The 17,394-nt window shown below is 49.4% G+C and overlaps 1 protein-coding gene across 6 annotated transcripts in view; it reads left to right on the top strand.

The window, feature by feature from the left end:
- Positions 1 to 17,394, top strand: part of Arhgap22 (Rho GTPase activating protein 22) — a 169,988-nt gene that overhangs the window by 21,437 nt on the left and 131,157 nt on the right. Inside the window, exon 1 of one of the 6 annotated variants that reach the window (XM_037208717.1) lies at positions 4,806 to 5,149. The exons of 4 other annotated variants lie outside the window; for them this stretch is intronic. In XM_037208717.1, the coding sequence (XP_037064612.1) occupies positions 5,116 to 5,149 (34 nt within the window). In that variant the 5' untranslated portion in view covers positions 4,806 to 5,115. Of the gene's footprint in view, positions 1 to 4,805; positions 5,150 to 17,394 lie in introns of those variants that run through there. One more of the 6 variants, XM_028878367.2, reaches the window with a different exon arrangement.

Here is a 17,394-nt window from a genome sequence, read left to right as displayed (position 1 = left end):
GTTGGTATTTAAATTATAGGAGTCAGCAGGAACTCACACTCTCTTACCAGTCAGACACACACACACACACACACACTCACTCACTCACAGGCCTTGTAGAAGGTCCCTGGAACCTCAGGTGTGGATGACTCATTCCAGTCATAGAGATGGACAAGGAGCTGACACTGGAGGATGTTTCCCAATCTCACAGGCCAAGAAGGACAGATGAAACTGTAGATCCAGTGGAAAGTCAGCCATGGTAACAAAGGACTAGCCATGTAATAAGCCTCACAATGGGCAGGTGTTCATTCTACTTTTCATACCTATGTAGAGTGACTCCAGGCAGGCAGAGAGGGCTCAGCTCCACACAGGACTCAGCCTGCTTGGCTCTTACCACCTTCTACGAAGGACTTCTAAAGTGTCCCTATCCCAGTTGACCAGAAAGTAGGAATGAGTTTGGTGGAGTATCAGGGGACAGAGTGCTGTCTCCCAGGCCTGGGAGTGGCCACATCACTTCTACTCCCACACTGACCAGAACTCAACCATACTTAACTGTAGGTGGCTGAAAACACAGAGCATCCATGAGGAAGGAGAGGGCTGATGCTGGTAGAGACCTGGCGTTCTCAGACCAGGGATCCCACACACTGACTAGCACACACAGTACAGAGGTAAAGACAGGGGTGGAGACGGGCTGATAAATGGGCAGGAGGAGTAGACTCCCCTACCTTGTAGAAGGTTCCTGGGGCCCTCCAGCATGGATCAGAAGGAGGTGAGAAAAGGAATTCCTATGCTCTGAATTACAGTGTTGCCTGATTTCCATGCTGTGAATACTCCCAGCATAATAGCACAGAACTTGGGGAGGATCTGCATGGCAGCAGGAACATTTGGTATTTTCCATATGAACGACTCAAATGGATTAGGAAGCAATAAACTTTGAAACACAGTTTACTAATTGCGGGTTTATATTGTTCCATTTCTGATGGTGCCCATCATAAATGATTGGCTTTGCAAACTTACTGAAAATGTAACCATCAGCTTCCTTACAGATGAACTCCAGCTGACTGGCTGGGAACTCCACTGGACAGGCATAGGGAAAGACGGAAGTGACGACCTTGAGTGACAGGCTAAGCAGAGGGCAGCAGCCTCCTCACAGCAGGGAACAGTAGTGCTGGGGACTGGGGACAGGCTCTGGGGAACCAGGTCAGCACTGTTTGCCCATGGACCTCTGCAAGGGCATGCTTCTATCTGAAGCCCGGAAGCTTCTGGAAAAGGGAAGCAGGGATCTCCACTGTCTATGTGGCATCTTTGTGAAAATTAGAGAAAAGCTCTCCCTCCTAGCTGCCACTCTGGATGCTTGCTGGTCCAGCCCAAACCCAACCCTCCTAGCCCCCTGTACTGGATGTTTTTGTGCAGTGCACAGATTAGGAAATAGAACCAGTGGCTCCACATGCAATGAACTGGTTTCTCCATCAGAGCCTGGGGTCTTTCTAGCTGGATGAATAGCTGACACAGATACCTCTCCCTAAGAGGACATCTCCTTCGAGATGGAAGCAGGCAAAGGTCACCTCGGTAGCCCTGGCCCCAGGTATGTGGAGATGTCTCCTAAGGCAGTGTTCCTTGCCCTGGTTATATGTAGGACATGATTTCACAAGCCCCAGGATGGCTGTGCATATGTACTGGTTAAGAAGAGCTGCAGTATGGGATGCAGACACTCTTCTGTGAAGTCTCCAGGGTGCAGCCTAGGGAGAGAGCCACAATAGGGAAAGCACCCTGGCTCTGGGCTGACTGTGTTGATGGGCACATAATCCATCAACAGCTGTGCATTGTAACAGGTGGTTCCGGAGAGTTCTGCTCCTCTCAGTCCCCTCACACCTTCCAGTGCCGGCTCCTGAGCAGCCCTTAGAAAACGCCAAATGACGTGAGGCAGGAGAGTAGTAGAGGCAGAGTGGAGCCACTAGAATCACAATGCTGGGGTAGAGGTGGGGGTAAGGGCTGCACTGTGAAAAAGGCAGAAGGGGGGGGCACTCCCAGTGTCTGCTGCAACACTGGCCAGTAACTCCATTTCCTGCTCTTAGTGTTCAACTTACACCTAGAGGAGTAGCCCTGCGTCTTCAAATACAAGTCTTCACGTTCACCAAATCCCCTGGCCCTGATCTTGTCCCCACTGTCACCCACAAGCCCTGGAAGGATCTGGAGGCTCCCAGCATCCACTGCTCCATGTGAGGCACCACAGCCCCTTCCAGGTTGCTGCCTGGGAACCCTGCGTCAGAAGGACTAGGAATGGAATCTGGGGTCAGGGCAAGAGGATGGAGAGCCACTTTGCCCTCTGCCCACTGATGCCATGGTCCCAATCAGGCCAGCTCCTGCCCTCTCAGGCTTGCCTTCTGAGTCTGAGCCCAGAGCCTGTGGTTTATTCCTCCTTCTCTAGTGGCCAGAAGTGAGGCCAGGGAGAGCAATGACTTGAAGTCCTCGGGAAGCAGCTGCACAGGAAAAGCTCCCGGAGGTGGTTTCTTAAACAAAACAAGCGTGAGTAGCCCTGGACCGAGGCTCTGGTATTTGCTGGCCCTTGGCTCAGGGGAACACTAGCCAGGCTTCATTACTCACAGATGGTTTCCGGATTGCTCAAGATGCTGTCACCGGCCACGGGACTTGCCCTATGACCTCTGTGTCAACATGTGACTTGTCCAGCTCCATATTCTCTCATCCTTCCTGGGTGGGCTGTCCTAGAGTGGTCTGGGTTGTACTTGGCCTTAAAGGGGAGAGGCCATGCAATGGTGTTTCTGATCTGTCCATGCATAGTGTATGTGTGTGCACGCATGTGTGTTTAGTGCATGTGTATGTTCCCATATAATTGCTCCACATGTATGGAGGGCAGAGGTTGACATGGGGAATCTTCCTCAATCACTCTCCACCTAGTATATTGAGGCAGGGTCTCTCACTTGAACTCGGAGCTTGCCAACGGGCCTAATCTAGCTCACCAGCTTGTTCCTAGGATTCCCTATTTCTGCCTCCTGAGCATTAGGACTACAGCCAGGCTGCCATGCCCACCCAGGATTTATGTGGGCTCTAAGGATCCAGATTCTTATCCCTGTGCTTGCGTGGTAGGCATTTTACCGCCCCGCCCCCCAGCCATCTCCCCATCCTTTGTACACACCGTCCTTTACAGAGCACTTTATGAGGCCGTGTGGGGCTCGCAGCCAGGAGGGCAAGAAGGCCAGTTCTAGGAAAAGTGCTTAGTGCCTCCCCCAACTGGTAGGATCAGGACAGTTTCACGGGGTGGGGGTGGGGGGAGGGAGGGGCGGAGGGAGGGGATCAGGACAGTTTCACGGGGGGGGGGGGGGGGGGGCCGGAGGGAGGTTTTTTTTTAAGCATGACAAGACCTGTGGAGCTGAAGTAGTGTGAGGAAGGTTTCCAGAGGTGGGGTTCTGTCTGCAGAGGCTGCATATGAAAGGGGACATACAGGGACCTCAAATGACCAGCACAGAGGACCGCAGGATGAACTGCTCTAGATGATGGCCAAGGCATGGAGGCCTGGGACAGAGCGGAAGGCAGGAAGGACTGGGAAAGAAAGGCCTTAGATGTCGTGTCAGGATACCTACTCCTCCATCTGAGGAGCGATCTAAGATCAGAAAACTGGTTGACGCTGAAGGAGACTGCCCTCTGTGGACCCTCCCTCCTGCTCACCTGGATGTGGGGTTTACCACATCCTGCAGACTTCCCCCTCGCCCTTCAGCCCCCGCCCCAAGTCTAGACTCTCCCACCTTTTCTGGACTGCTTCAGAGGTCTCCCAGGAGCCCTCCTTCCCCTGCAGCTGCTGAGGGTGACGAAACGTCAGTGGGACTGTGAGTATCAGTGGACATGGGGCACGTAGAAAGCTGTGGGGGGCTGCATGGGGGAACAGGGACAAGAGGCATTCAAAGAAGGATGATTATAAAACTCGAAATAACCCAACCCTGGGCTCAGTGGTTATGAGGACATGTGAGGAGGTTCTCAGAGCACAAAGTGAGCGGGGTCACACTCCAACAAGTTCATCGGACACCCTCGAGGTGGGAGCGCTTACCATGCAGTGGTCAGAACTGGAGTATTTTGAGAAACTCGTTTCATAGAAAAGTGTGAGTTTACAGCCAGAGTGGGAAGGAGATATCTGTAACCCAGCAGGCAAGAGGGTGAGACAGAAGGATCAAGAGTTCAAGGCCAGCCTGAGCTATACAGCACCCCCCCCCCAAAAAAAAAAAAACGCAAAACTAAACAAAAATGGGCAACAGTAACAACAAAAGCAAGAGTTTAGAGTCAGCTTTTCATGCAGTTGCCAGCCCTGCCTCTAGGCAACAGTGAGAGAGTGGAACATGTTGTGACTGCGTTTGTAGAGCAGTTTTTAGGGCGTTAAGGTGGGACCCAATAAAAGCCCCAGTAGCCACCACACGCTGGTCCCAGCAGAGATCTGTTACACAACTCAGTGAGTTTTATGACCCTGGTTTCTGTCCCCTCATTAAGGAGGTGGTTGATACCCTCAGCAGGACCCTCTGCTAGTGGAGTTGCTGAGGATGTGAGCAATGCCAGAATGCTCATTCCTTCCCAGAAAGGCAGTGAGCTGAGATGCATGTCCCCTTAGGCTGTGCCTGGAGGGGTCTTACCACTCCCTAGCCTTAGCAGAGCGCGCTAGACCGGCCAACACGGTGCTATGTGTGTCCTCCGCCCTCTTGGTGGCCGGCTGGCTGCCTCACAGACCTCCAGGGCTTGGGGACCTGTAGCTAGCTGCAATCTCAGCTGGGCTTCAAATGGCCCCACCCACCTGCCCGCCCTGAGGCCCAAGACCCCGCCTCCTCTTTTAGGAATGGGTAGCCAAGCAAACACGATAGCCAGGCGGGGCCCCGCCCTGGCCAGTGATTGATCACCAAACATCACTGTGGCTTTAATGGTTCGCTTGGATGAAAATTAATTCTGGAATGGATAAATAATGCATCAGGATTTATGTAGTCCAAAGCAAGCCGGAGCCAGGAGAGAGAGCCGAGGGGGTGACGCCAGTGGCCCCCAGGGCTCGAAAGAGCTAGGCATGAAGGGCCACTGGCCAAGAAGAGAAAGGGGAAGCGGATGGCAGCATGATCGGCCCGGCGAGTCTGGCCAGGCGGCTGCAGCATGCTGAGCCCAAAGATCAGACAGGCCAGGAGGGGTAAGTACAAATTCCTGCGGACTTCTGATTTCTAGTCACACAGCGTGTTTCCCCTGGCAAACGCGAGGACACTCCAGGAGCTGTCCTGCCCGCTTACAGGTGGGGAAGGCGCTCTGGGGCTGTGGCACCTGGACCGAGAGCCTATGTGCCTGTGTGCCTACGGTTCCGGTGAGATTGGGGGAGGGGGGCTCAGACCTGTGTTCGCACAGGGCAGTAGCTATTTTAAGTGTGTAGGTGGTGAGCACCTCCGCCCTACATTTCATGTTTTATAGTCCCTCTATCGTTATAGGTAAACAGGTGGCGACAGGGGAGGAAAACTTTGCTTTTCACTCACAGTAAAAGTTGAAATGATCCTACTAGGGTTAGCAATACACAGGCTTCTGCAGAGTTCAAGTCTAAGGCCAGCCTACTAAGAGCAACCCCCAGCCCCAGCCAGCAGGGCGGCAGAGCGTATCTCACACCTACCTTTAAGCCAGAATAAGACCTGCGGAACCGCACAGCTGAAAAACCAGTGGGGGTGGGGCAGATACTGAAAGTCCAGTAGAGCAAGAGATTGGAATCTGTAGTTCAGGACTCAGTCTTCAGCTCCCGTCCCAGCAGAGTCGCCTCAGGACCCGCCACTAGACAGGAAAAGAAACAGCCTTTTCCCCAGGCAGCAGCTTCTTGGCCAGGAGTGAGGTTACTTCTGAAGCAAACATCTGTCTTTATAGAGATGGAACGGCCTTTTCAGATGACCAGTACTTGGGGACAACCTGCCTTCTAAGCGCAGAGGATAAAGATGGATTGTTGGAGATGGGTAGGACGTGGGGGTGCTCCTTGGAGGCAGCTGGGGGGGGGGACAACGACGACAAGGGATCCTGTACCTCCTCAGGGATGCCCCATTTCATTAGCATGTTGAAGGCACTTGGGTGACTTTCCCAGTGTGTTCAGGGCCGTCCAGACGCCTCTGGAGGTTGTTGGGGTGGAGTGTAATGTGGGAGCCCGGTGAGCAAAGCGAAGACTCGCCTGGCTCTGCTGAGACGTAATCTAAAGATGACCAAGGGATGAGCCAGGCCAGGCCCCCTAGGCAAGGCATTTCCTTCCCTGTCCTTCTGTCTGAAGACACAGCCACTACTCACGTGAGGCTAGTGAGCACTTGGCATATACTGGTCCAAAGAGAAAAGTACACACGGGCTCCTGGTGACTCCATAAATAATTGTTTGATAACCTGCTGAAATGACAATACTTTTAGTGGGTGAAAGAAGCAAATTATTAAAGTTAATCTCACCCTCTTTTTCCCCTTTCTCTAGCTCTGAGTATAGCTACTGGATTGTTTCCATGACCTACATGCTCATGTTAGACCTTTTATATTTCTGTAGAATCTTGTTGGTCTAGAAAGAGACAAGCCCTTCAGCAAAGGGGCCTGTCTGTGAAATCCCAGCCTTCATTACTGTATGTGCCTGTGTGTGTGCGTGTGTGTGCATGTGCACACATGTGTGCGCCTGTGGAGGCAAGAGGTCAGCTTCAGGTGTCTTCTATTGTTCTTCATTTTATTCGCTGAGACAGACTCTCCCACTGAACCCGGAGCTCACTGATTTGGCTAGACTGGCTGACCAGAGATCTGCCTCTTTGCCCCACCCTCAACACACAGACACACACCACTGTGGCCAGCTTTGCACATGTTGTGAGGGATCCGAACTCAGATCTTAATATTTGCATAACCAGCACTTTATCCACCGAGCCATCTCCCACCCCACTAAACTTCTCTTAAATATTTGAGTTCAGTGGCTTTCCATTATCGGCATCCCTTCCTCCCTTCGGGAACATGAGGAAATGTCTGGAGGCGTCTGTTGACCATTCTAACCAAGGGTGCTACTGGCATCCTGGAGGTAGTGGCCAAGGATGCTGCTGGGTACCCCACAGTGCCCAGGACAAGGCCTAGCACACAGAATTATCTGGTCTCAAATGCCAGCAGTGCCAAGGTTGAGGAGCCCTCTCTACCAGACATGTGACAGGTTTAGTTGCTAGTGTAGTTTTTTGGGAGTTAACATAGGAATCAGTTGCCTACAAAACTGTCTGACCATAAATCCTAAGAGAGACATTCTGAGAGCATGGGTCCCACCGGAAGCTGCTGTGCACAGGGTGCCAGGAGGGGGCCAGAGTGAGCTAAGGTTCTTGATCTGTAAGCTGAGGAATGACAGGGAACGGATCAGGGACAGGATGGCAGAGGGAGGCTGAGCATGCTGCTGGGGTGGGAGTGGGGAGCATCGCATGTCGTTTCCCGGTGTCACGAGTGCGTGCGTGCATGCGTGCGTGCGTGCGTGCGTGCGTGTGTGTGTGTGTGTGTGTGTATGCGTGTGCGTGCGTGCGTGCATGTGTGTGTGTGTGTGTGTGTGTGGTGTGTGTGTGTGTGTGTACCAGGTTAAACTTGCAGCTTGTTAGTGTATCAGTGTATTTCCTCAAAGAAATTGGGCTCTGGCAGGTGGAAGAATTTTCATCAAATTCACCCCTATTTAAAACTTTCAGCGCTAGGGCAGGGTCTGTGTGACCCCACAGAGCCTTCACAACACAAACTCCCAGGCCTGCTGTCCAGCCACTGCCAGACTAGACTCTTGCAGAAACACCCCCAAGTGTTGTGTCGCCGGGGAAGATCAGGAATCCCCCACAGGAAAGTTAAGAAACCCAGGCCTGAACCATAGGCTCAGAGGGCTTTGGGGCCCGGCTGAAAAGTTGCTCCCTTGGGCTGGTGATACCTGGGCTTCCTGGGTCCCTTTCAGAAGCCACATCGGCTGCTAACTTTTTGGCAAGTTTCAAGCAGGCCATCCCTGAAGGAGCAGGTGAAGGTGACCACGACCATGAAGGGTGTCCTCGTCGTCGTCTCTTTGTAGGGGTAGGGGTAGGAGGAGGTGTCTGGATTGAGAATTCCCCAGAAGGTTCACTGGCAGTTACCTAAATGTAGCACTGTCTTAGTCCGTTGCTAAACAGAATACCTACGACTGTGTCGTTTATGATGAAAAGAGGCAGGGGTGACAAGATGGCTCAGCATCTTGCTGCCAAGCCTGATGACCTGAGTTCAATCCCCCAAACACCCATGGTGGAAAAAAGAAGTAATTCTCTCAAAAGCGATTCTCTAACCTCTACATGCACAATAATAAAAAATTAATATATTTTAAAGGAAACAATTTTTAAAGGCTATTTGGCTTATAGTTTGGAAGCCTAAGAACATGGTACTAACATGTGCTAGTCTTCAGGCCTCATGGCAGAAAAGCAAAGACTGGAATGAGCATGTGTGGAAGCAGGATGTGTGAGAGAGCCTGAGGGGAACTGCTAGGCACATCATAACCTGCTTTCGCCACAATTCACCCACTCTTTGGGAAGTTCATTAATCTCTTCATTATGAGGTAGCCTCAGTGACTGTTACCTCCTAACACCATCACCTCTTAGAACTGTCACACTGAGAAATTGGGCTTCGTCATGGCTTTTAATAGTTCAACTGTCCATCCCTGGGTGGGTTCATCTCCCAAAAACTTACAGGCAGATGAGGCAGGCAGGCAGACAGACAGACGCACGCACGCACGCACGCACGCACGCACGCACGCACGCACGCACGCGCAAAGCTCTGCCCAGTGAAAGCAGGTGCTGCTGTCCCTGCTTCCTTACTCCCACCTGGATCTAAGCTCCCTGGGGCCCTTTCCTGATCCCCTATCCCCAGCCCCACCTGGATCTAAGCTCCCTGGGGCCCTTTCCTGATACCCATCCCCAGCGAGCACATCTCCCACTGACCCACTACTGCCCTGTTTCCCGGTTGGGAAAGGAAGACACAGCTCACTCTGACCCTGCAGCTCTCCCAGAAGAAAACCAGGTTGCATCTGCTAACCCTTCACAGCAGGGCACAAGTCCACGTGCTGTTTGACACAAACAGAATAGCTATCTCTTTTCTTTTCGTTTTTTTGTTTGTTTGTTTGTTTGTTTTTGTTTTGTTTTTCAAGACAGGGTTTCTCTGTGTAGCTTTGCGCCTTTCCTGGAACTCACTTTTTAGACCAAGCTGGCCTCTAATTCACAGAGATCCGCCTGCCTCTGCCTCCCGAGTGCTGGGATTAAAGGTGTGCGCCACCACCGCCCGAGACAGAAAAACAAAACACAAGGTAGGCCCCCTCCTCTCCGAGTTCTGGGGTGGCTTCGAACAGCCGGGAGGAGCGGTGGGGACCAGGCAGAACTCTCGCGCCCATCATTACACTCGCCACCCTTGAACCCTCCGTGTTCCTTCCTCAGCTTGCACCCTGATGAGTACTAGTTGCCTGCAGCCCTGGGACCAGGCCCATGCAAGACCTGAGTCCGATTCATCCCCATCTCTCTAGGCTTTGGACTGATCCCATTAGGATCACTGGGTCTCTACACTCCCGCTGTCATGGGGCTTGTCTTGATGGTTTGGCCTGTCTTGGTGCAGCCTCCTTGGGGCCCATGAACCCCATCCCACATTAGTAGTTATTGCGGTGGCCTGCCCCACTGCACGGGTCTGAAGTACGCCTCCCAAAGCGCTTTGTTCAATGCCCATCCCACTCGTCTCAGGCCAAGGCCTCTGTAGCCATCATAACCTCTAACCTGGCCAAAGCCATCATTCAAAATGTGAATTATAGCCTGCATCCTTCTCCAGCTGTCTCCCCTCACTCTCCAACTCCTTCAGCAGTCTCCCCTGCTTTTTTTGTTTGTGTGCATGTGTGTATGTGTGTGTGTTTGTTTGTTTTTGAGACAGGGTTTCTCTGTGTAGTTTTGGTGCCTGTCCTGGATCTCGCTCTGTAGACCAGGCTGGCCTCGAACTCACAGAGATCCGCCTGCCTCTGCCTCCTGAGTGCTGGGATTAAAGGCGTGCGCCGCCGCCGCCCAGCTTTCCACTGCTTTTTAAAATTAAATCCCACAATTCTTACAATGGCTCTGAGTGTCCCTCATGGCCCAGCTCGCTTCCAGCCACTTCTCACACACTAAGTCCCAGATCCGCTGACCTTCTGCCTGTTTCTCTGTGTTCTGTGAGTTCCCTCTGGACTTCCTCTTACACTCACATTCACACATGAACACACTCCTGCTATTTACCCTCCAGCCCTCAGCTCCTCCCAGCAGGGCAATCCTGCCCCACCTTATTCCAATTTGGGTCCCTGCCCCATACTCAGTTCACCTTTGTTCTTCTGTCTTTCCTTCCGGTGGCAGTTACATATTTCTGAGAGTGACTTTTAAATATGTCACCTGCACTGGACTATAAGCTTCATGAGGGTGGGGACCAATTTTCTTTTTGAACAACATTATGCCTCAGTGCCTGGTATATATTTTTAAATGGATGAATAAATGAATCGATCAGTCAGTCAGTCATGGGAAGGCGTTAACTCGGGAGGCTTGAGACTGGTCTCTGCTTTAACTCATTGAGGGTCTTAGGAAAAATGTACCCCTACCCTTGACTGACTGTGTGCTACAGATAGTCACCCAGTCCAATTGTCCTTTAGCTGTCTGTTAAAGGGTTTGATAGGTAAATGGTGCTGGTGGCGGCACTGGTGGCACTGGTTACCCCGTGGAAAGGTCACAGTCACGATAGAACCCAGTGGTACTTTTTCGAGCTTTATTAGGAGGGAAAGGGGGAGCCAGGCCTGGCGGGAATCAGAGCAGAGCAGAGCAGACAGCAGAGAGGGAACAGAGAGAGAACACAGAGAGAGGGTGGGGGTCTGCGTCCGACTTTTTAAGGCACATACATAGCCACCAGTGCCCCCTGATGACGTAAGACACAAGACCCCAAGCTGTGCATGTGCTGGAGTGAGGGCAGAAGTCTGTTAGAAGTCTGTTAGGGTTTTGTTTTTGTTGTTGTTTTTTAATTTGAGATGTCTATGAATTTTTATTTCATGTCACCAATCCTTCAGTTATTTTCCTTTGGAGCTTCTTCTTTGTTTGGAATGGTTCAGAGTAAACTTGTGTCTATTGAGGAGGATCCTTTCTTCAGAAGGAATCAATGTGTGAGGCTGCAATGGCCATGGCCAACTTCCCAGGAGCCTCCACAAGGGGAGAGCCTGGCTACTGCAGGGTGGCGAGAGCGAGCGAGCTGGTGGGTGGGATGCAGTCTTTTCTGTAGCTTTCTTCTAAGGACTTTTCCCCACAAGAGAGTAAACTTATATTTGTTAAATTCTCTCAATGATGCAGGCATTTTGTTGTAATTCCTTAATTCCCCCGGCTGCACTAAAATGAAGTACCTTTGATGTCGTTTTGAAATGTGTGGGAGGAAAATCGTGAGTGTCCTGAGCAAACATGGCGGAATTGACATTCATGTTTGTCTGATGTTAAGTCCTTTGCTTGTCCTGGACCCAAACTATTTACAGACCTCTGTAAATTACCCTGCAGGCCTCCAGCTATAGTTACAAACGCAAGGAAGTTGACGGATGTGCCTACCGCTTTTGGACAAACAGTGGATGTAGGCAACTGATGCCATGTTTAAGACTGGAAAAACAAAGCCTAGGAGAACTAAGCAAACATTAAAAACAAGACCAATTCCAGGAAAACAAAGAGTAATATCCAAAAGGACAAAAATAGAGATGGTATAATACAGTACTCGTCGGGGACTAGCAACCACGTGGCACTAATGATGGAAGTTCTATATATCGACCTAATGCAACTTATGATATAATTGTATGGGAAAATGAGACGGATTCTTGTGTCGGGGTGGGGGATCCTCTTCCATAGTTAAAAAGTCAATAGATAGCTCTTAGAAAGGAAAAATCAAGACATGTCAATAAATGAGTACTATCTAAGAATGTGGTAACCACTGGGGGGAAAACTAGATTCATGTGTCCCCTGTGGCAGGGATACATCCTAAGAAATGCATCGTTAGGTGAGGCTATCATTCTGCCAACATCACATACTCACATACCAATTTGGTGGGCACCTGAGCTGCATGGCTCAGCCTACTTCTCCTGGGCTACAACATTATGTAATATTTTACATATGGTTGAAGGCAATTGCAATACAGTAGTCATATAATCTATAATAAAATACAGTGTGAAAGACAAACATCCACAGCTGCTCAGGGCACTTACTGTGCATGGAGATCATCATGACTGTAAGTTGCCCTGGGTGAGTCAGTGAGTGACTGGGGAGTGAGTGTAGAAACCCAGGACATCACTGCACATCATTGGACACTAGATTTAAATGAAAAACATCTTTCCTTCTTCAATGATAAATTAACTTTGGCTTGCCATGACAATTTTACTTTATAAACTTTTAAAATTTAACTTTCTGACCTTTTATTTTAGACAGGTTTAAACACAAATACATTCTAAAACCATACCAAAATATTCTTTGTACCCTTGTTGCATAAGCTTTTTTTTTTTTTTTTTTTTTTTTGGTTTTAGTTTTTGTATACTCTAGAGCTTTTCTTAAAAACTAACATACAAGGCTAGAGAGTTGGGTTGGCCATTAAAGGCTAGGTTCAACCAAAAACGAATACAGTCATACATGTCAGCCTACACTGGATGGGCTTATTAATGTCACTGACTTCTACCTGATTTACAAAATATCTTGTACAATACATTGTACATACATGGATGTATTACCATACATGTGTGCAGTGCCCTCAGAAGTCAGAAAAGGGTGCTGGATCTCTTGGAATTGTAATTACAGGTGTTTGTGAGCTGCCCTGTGAGTGCCAGAAACTGAACCCAGGTCATCTACAAGAGCAGCAAATGCTCTCTGGCCTCTAGTTAACCGTTTTAAAAATTAACTGTAGTGTACTCTAAAATAACAGTAGGAATATAGATACTAAGTGTGCAAACAGCAGAGTGAGTTTTAATGATCATTAAATATTATGTACCATACATAGTTGTGTGTTCTATACCTTTGTACAACTGATCACAAAGTTAGTTTGTTAATATTACCATCGCCACAAAAGTTTATGACTGTTACCATGTCACTAGCTTTGAGAATTTTCCATCTTTGTAATAATATCATGGGCCCACAACTACATGTGACCAAACTTCTGTTGTGCATCACAGGACTGTACAAAGATAAAAGGTGGCTTCCTCTAGGGGTAAGGATAGAAGAGGAGGAATACAGACTCTGGAGTCATGCCCAAGGCTTGTGGGATTCCTTGAGCTGTTGCCAGGGAATGATAACCCAGAAGCCAGCTGACTCATCCCAGCTGACTAGGGAACTGTTCAGAATCCTGGAGGTTTCTGTTCTTAGGGCATCCTGGGGGTCCACAGCCCCCTCTGATTGCTTAGTTTAGAGTGGTGTGCTTTCGTAGAATATACCCATGATGCCCCGATGTTGCCTATGCCCAAGCAGGCCAAATACACTGAGGGTTTCCTAGGAGAGATCACATCCATAGCCTGAGAGTAGAGCCATAAAAAATTATATATATATATATTTATATCAGATAGGTGATGTGGCATCTGGCTTTGCCTATATCACTCAGAAAGGGGCTGGAAGACAGCAGAGGGTTTCCTGAGCTGTGCCAAGGAGGGGTGTGTGAGAGCTGTGGCCGGAGCTCGAGGCAGGAAGCTGCGGGCACAGCTGCTTTCTATTCCATGTCGTGTTCCCTCTGAGCAGGGAGCTCACTCACCGTCAATGGCGTGCAGTGGAAACCATGAAGGAATGCTGCTCGGTGCCTCACTCAGCCTTGTTAATGCTTAGATGGCTTCCTTATATAACCAGGACCACCTACCTAGGGATGGGATCACCCGCAGTATTCTAGGACCACCTTAGCAGGTAGTAAGTACCCAAGACTATCCCTGCAAACTTACCCACAGGCCGATCTGATCTAGGCAACTCTTCAGTCGAGGTTTTCCTCTCAGGTGACTCTATGCTGTGGCAAGTTGACAAAGGTAAATAGGACACAGGATACAGGCCAGAGTTCATTCAAGGGTAGAGACCTCACATTGGAACCCGAAAGGAAAGAAGGGCGCCCACATGTCTCCTTCACCTGGCTGTGTCCTTACACCGAGGCCAGGCCCTTGCATGACTGTTGATAGCTAGTTCTACCCTGATGACAGGAGTACCCAAGCCTGTATGTCTTCTACTGATGCCCAGACCCTCTCCCTCACACAGACAACACACTGTTTCCCAAATGTGCCTTCCAGAACTAATAGGAAATTACAGAAGTGCTCAGATCAGCCAAAGGCTCAGGACAAGCCCAGGGAATCTAATTAGAGGAGATAAAAGCTCCCTATCTGAGGATCTTTGAAAGACAGCAGCCTCAAAGTACATTCTAAATAGATTTTTGAAACTGTTGTTTGAGGTTTTTGTCGTTCATTTCTATTTTTTTGTTTGTTTTGACTGAGATATAATTTCCATACATGGTTCCCTGTTCTCTGCGCTTTCAGTTACCTGTGATCAACCATGTTTCAAATTAAATTTTAAAAAAATCCAGAATTTGCCAGGCATGATGATGTACACCTTTAGCTTCAGCACTTGGTAGGCAGAGGTATGTGTATGTCTGTGAGTTCAAGGCCAGTTTGATCTACAAAGAGAGTTTCAGGACAACCAGGGCTGTTACACAGAGAAACCCTGTCTTGAAAGACAAAACAAAACAAACAAACAAAATCCAGAAGTAAAGAATTAATGCATTTTAAATTTTGCACTGCTTTCTGATTTCAACTGTAGCATGATACAATCTCACAGCTTCTCACTGTGTCCCACTTGGGACATAAATCATCCGTCTGTCCGGTGTGTCCACGTACTCTCTCTCCATTAGTTACTCAGAAGACATCTTGAATATCAGATTGGTAGCCATGGTAACACAATGCTTGTATTTAAGCAATCTTTATTTTGCTTAATAATGACTCTAAGGCACAAGAGTAGTGATGCTAAACAAATTAGTACACCAGAAAACAGCGATGTGAGAAGGTAGAAGTTACTAACTTTATCGAGTATCTGTACATACAGGAGAAAAGAGAGCTTCTCTATCGTTCAGTAGTGTTGGCGTTTTGAGGTATCTGGGGGATCTTAGACCCATTCCCTGAGGGTAAAGAGGCACTGATACAAAATAAAATGTTTGTCTTAAATGTCTCCCCATTATCTGCCATCCTGATCAACACACAGCGCATTTTCCTTAACTCCAGGAAGTCCCCTCCTGTGTCCTCCCAGGGTGACTGGTTTTTTTATTTTTATCACCATGGAGTGTTCTTCTTCAGGGACTTTAAATTTCGTATGAATGGAATCATGAGCGTGACTCCCACTGTCAACACATGGTCTTACTACACCTACATTGTCTTTCTTCTCCTTTTATGGAAGGTGAGAGAAACTTGGAGGCTTGGAATGTGCTGGGTGTACCTGAGCTTTCCATTCCCATGAAAATCTCTGATTTCACTCCTGTCACCAACCATAATAAGGAGAGAGAAACTGGAGCTGAATGCTCAAAGTCAGAGCATTCATAATATCTTGAGCTTAACCAGGACTTTGAAGTCCAAGCAAGTCCCTCCCAAATTCAGCTGTGTCTGTGACTGGTGGAGGTAAATAGTCTCTCAGAAGCTGTTGGTTTGAATCCACCAAGTGGTTGCTCCCTCCCATAGGGATTCAAGATGCCATCACCAGTGCAGGAACCAAAAGGCTAGGTGAGGTCACGCCATCCACTCTGATCTGGCCTTCTCAGATGGGCCTTACTGGGGGGCATGCCCACTGAGCATGCTAGAATGTAAGAATGTAAGAATCAGGCTAGGATTGGTCACTGCTTCCCAAGTAGCAATGAGGGGCAGATTCCAGCAGTGTTGGCCATGGGTGCAAAAGTGTATGCCTGGTGTCACCTGCCTGGTGATGTGGAAGAATCCCGTTTTGGCTTCTGTGTTGCATTGACTTCCGTATTTGGGGAATGGGTGGCTGTATATAGCCTTCTTAGGTGTTACAGACTCAGCAACCTTCACCACCATTTGGGGTTGGATACATATTTGAGAGTTCCAGCACTCTCGATGCTTACAGTGATAGTAGTACCCACTGTTGATGCTTGGAGGACTTACATGACGGGAGAGCTGGCGTATCTCAGGAAGTGACTTCACTCCTGCCTTCTATGTCCCAGGAACAGACCTTCCCTGTCCATGCCTGCTAGGCCCCACGTCAACTCTGAGCACTCCCGGATAACGAGATTCCAAAGACCAGGCCACTGTTCCCACTATTACTTTAAAGGAGCAGTGATGCTTCCCATGCACCATGCACAAAGGATGAGGAAGCCAAAGGGGCCCACTCTCAGAGCAGATTCACCTAGAGTCCTCAGCCTTGGCCTCAGCCAGCCAGGTTCCTCTGCATCTGGACGCTGCCCTGGGCACCACCTGCAGGGCTGAAAGCAACTAACCAACTCGCCATAACCCGTGCACAGTCTCCAAGGACCCGAGTATTTAAGAACGTAGGCTACAGACATATATTCTGATCTGTTCCCTACCCTTGCCCTTAGCCTTTGAACTGCTGCTGCCCAAGACCCATGTACCAAGAAAGAAGGCTGTTGTGTCTGGGAGACAGCACCAGAGACTCAAGCCCCTCCCTCCGATTGCTCTCTTTCCAAGATATATCAGACAATCTGACAGGCAAACAGGTTTCTCTCCCGCACACAAGATACCGATGTCTGTAATGTTATTAGACACTCGGGGCATGAGTACTGCCAGACAAGGGCCAGAAGAAGACCGGGCTGACCTTGAGACCCCAGACAACCTGAGCATTGGCCATGACCTTGTTTGAAGAGGACAGTTAAGTGATTTGCAAAATAGGACTGAACTGGCCCAGCCCTGGTCCAGAAGGCTGCCTTGACTCCCTGACCCAGGCAGCTTGGGACCACGCTCTACATCTGCTGAAATCATCAACAACCTCAGTGATTGCTTAACCAAGGAGAGAGACTGTATTGATCTAAGCTAATGGCTTGTAGGCAGGCAGAAAATGAAATTTATAATTGATATTGAATCACATCGACTGTAGGCTTTTGGTGAATGGGTGAATGGGAATGGAGGCACTCAGCACTGAGAGGAGCTGGGCCAGCGGCTCCCAGACAAGGTTCAGAAGAGGGGAAGGAAGCTTCCCGAGACTCGGCCTGCAGAGCGGAGATTCAGGGCTGAGCACATCACCGCTCTCTGCACACGCAGGCAGTTCCTTCCTCCCACGCTTGCCAGTCTAGGAAGTGACCAGGATTAACACTTTGCTCCTTTTCACGAGTGGAATTCTGGGCCTCCTCCACTGAGCTACAGAGTAAGGAAACACTGGAAAACTGTGGTTCCATGTTTCTAGGCTCCTGTTCGTTGACTCTCCAATCACGCACACAT

Source organism: Peromyscus leucopus, chromosome 9 (genome assembly GCF_004664715.2).
Source record: "Peromyscus leucopus breed LL Stock chromosome 9, UCI_PerLeu_2.1, whole genome shotgun sequence".
NCBI lineage: Eukaryota > Metazoa > Chordata > Mammalia > Rodentia > Cricetidae > Peromyscus > Peromyscus leucopus.
This window is presented reverse-complemented; position numbering and strand designations above follow the sequence as displayed.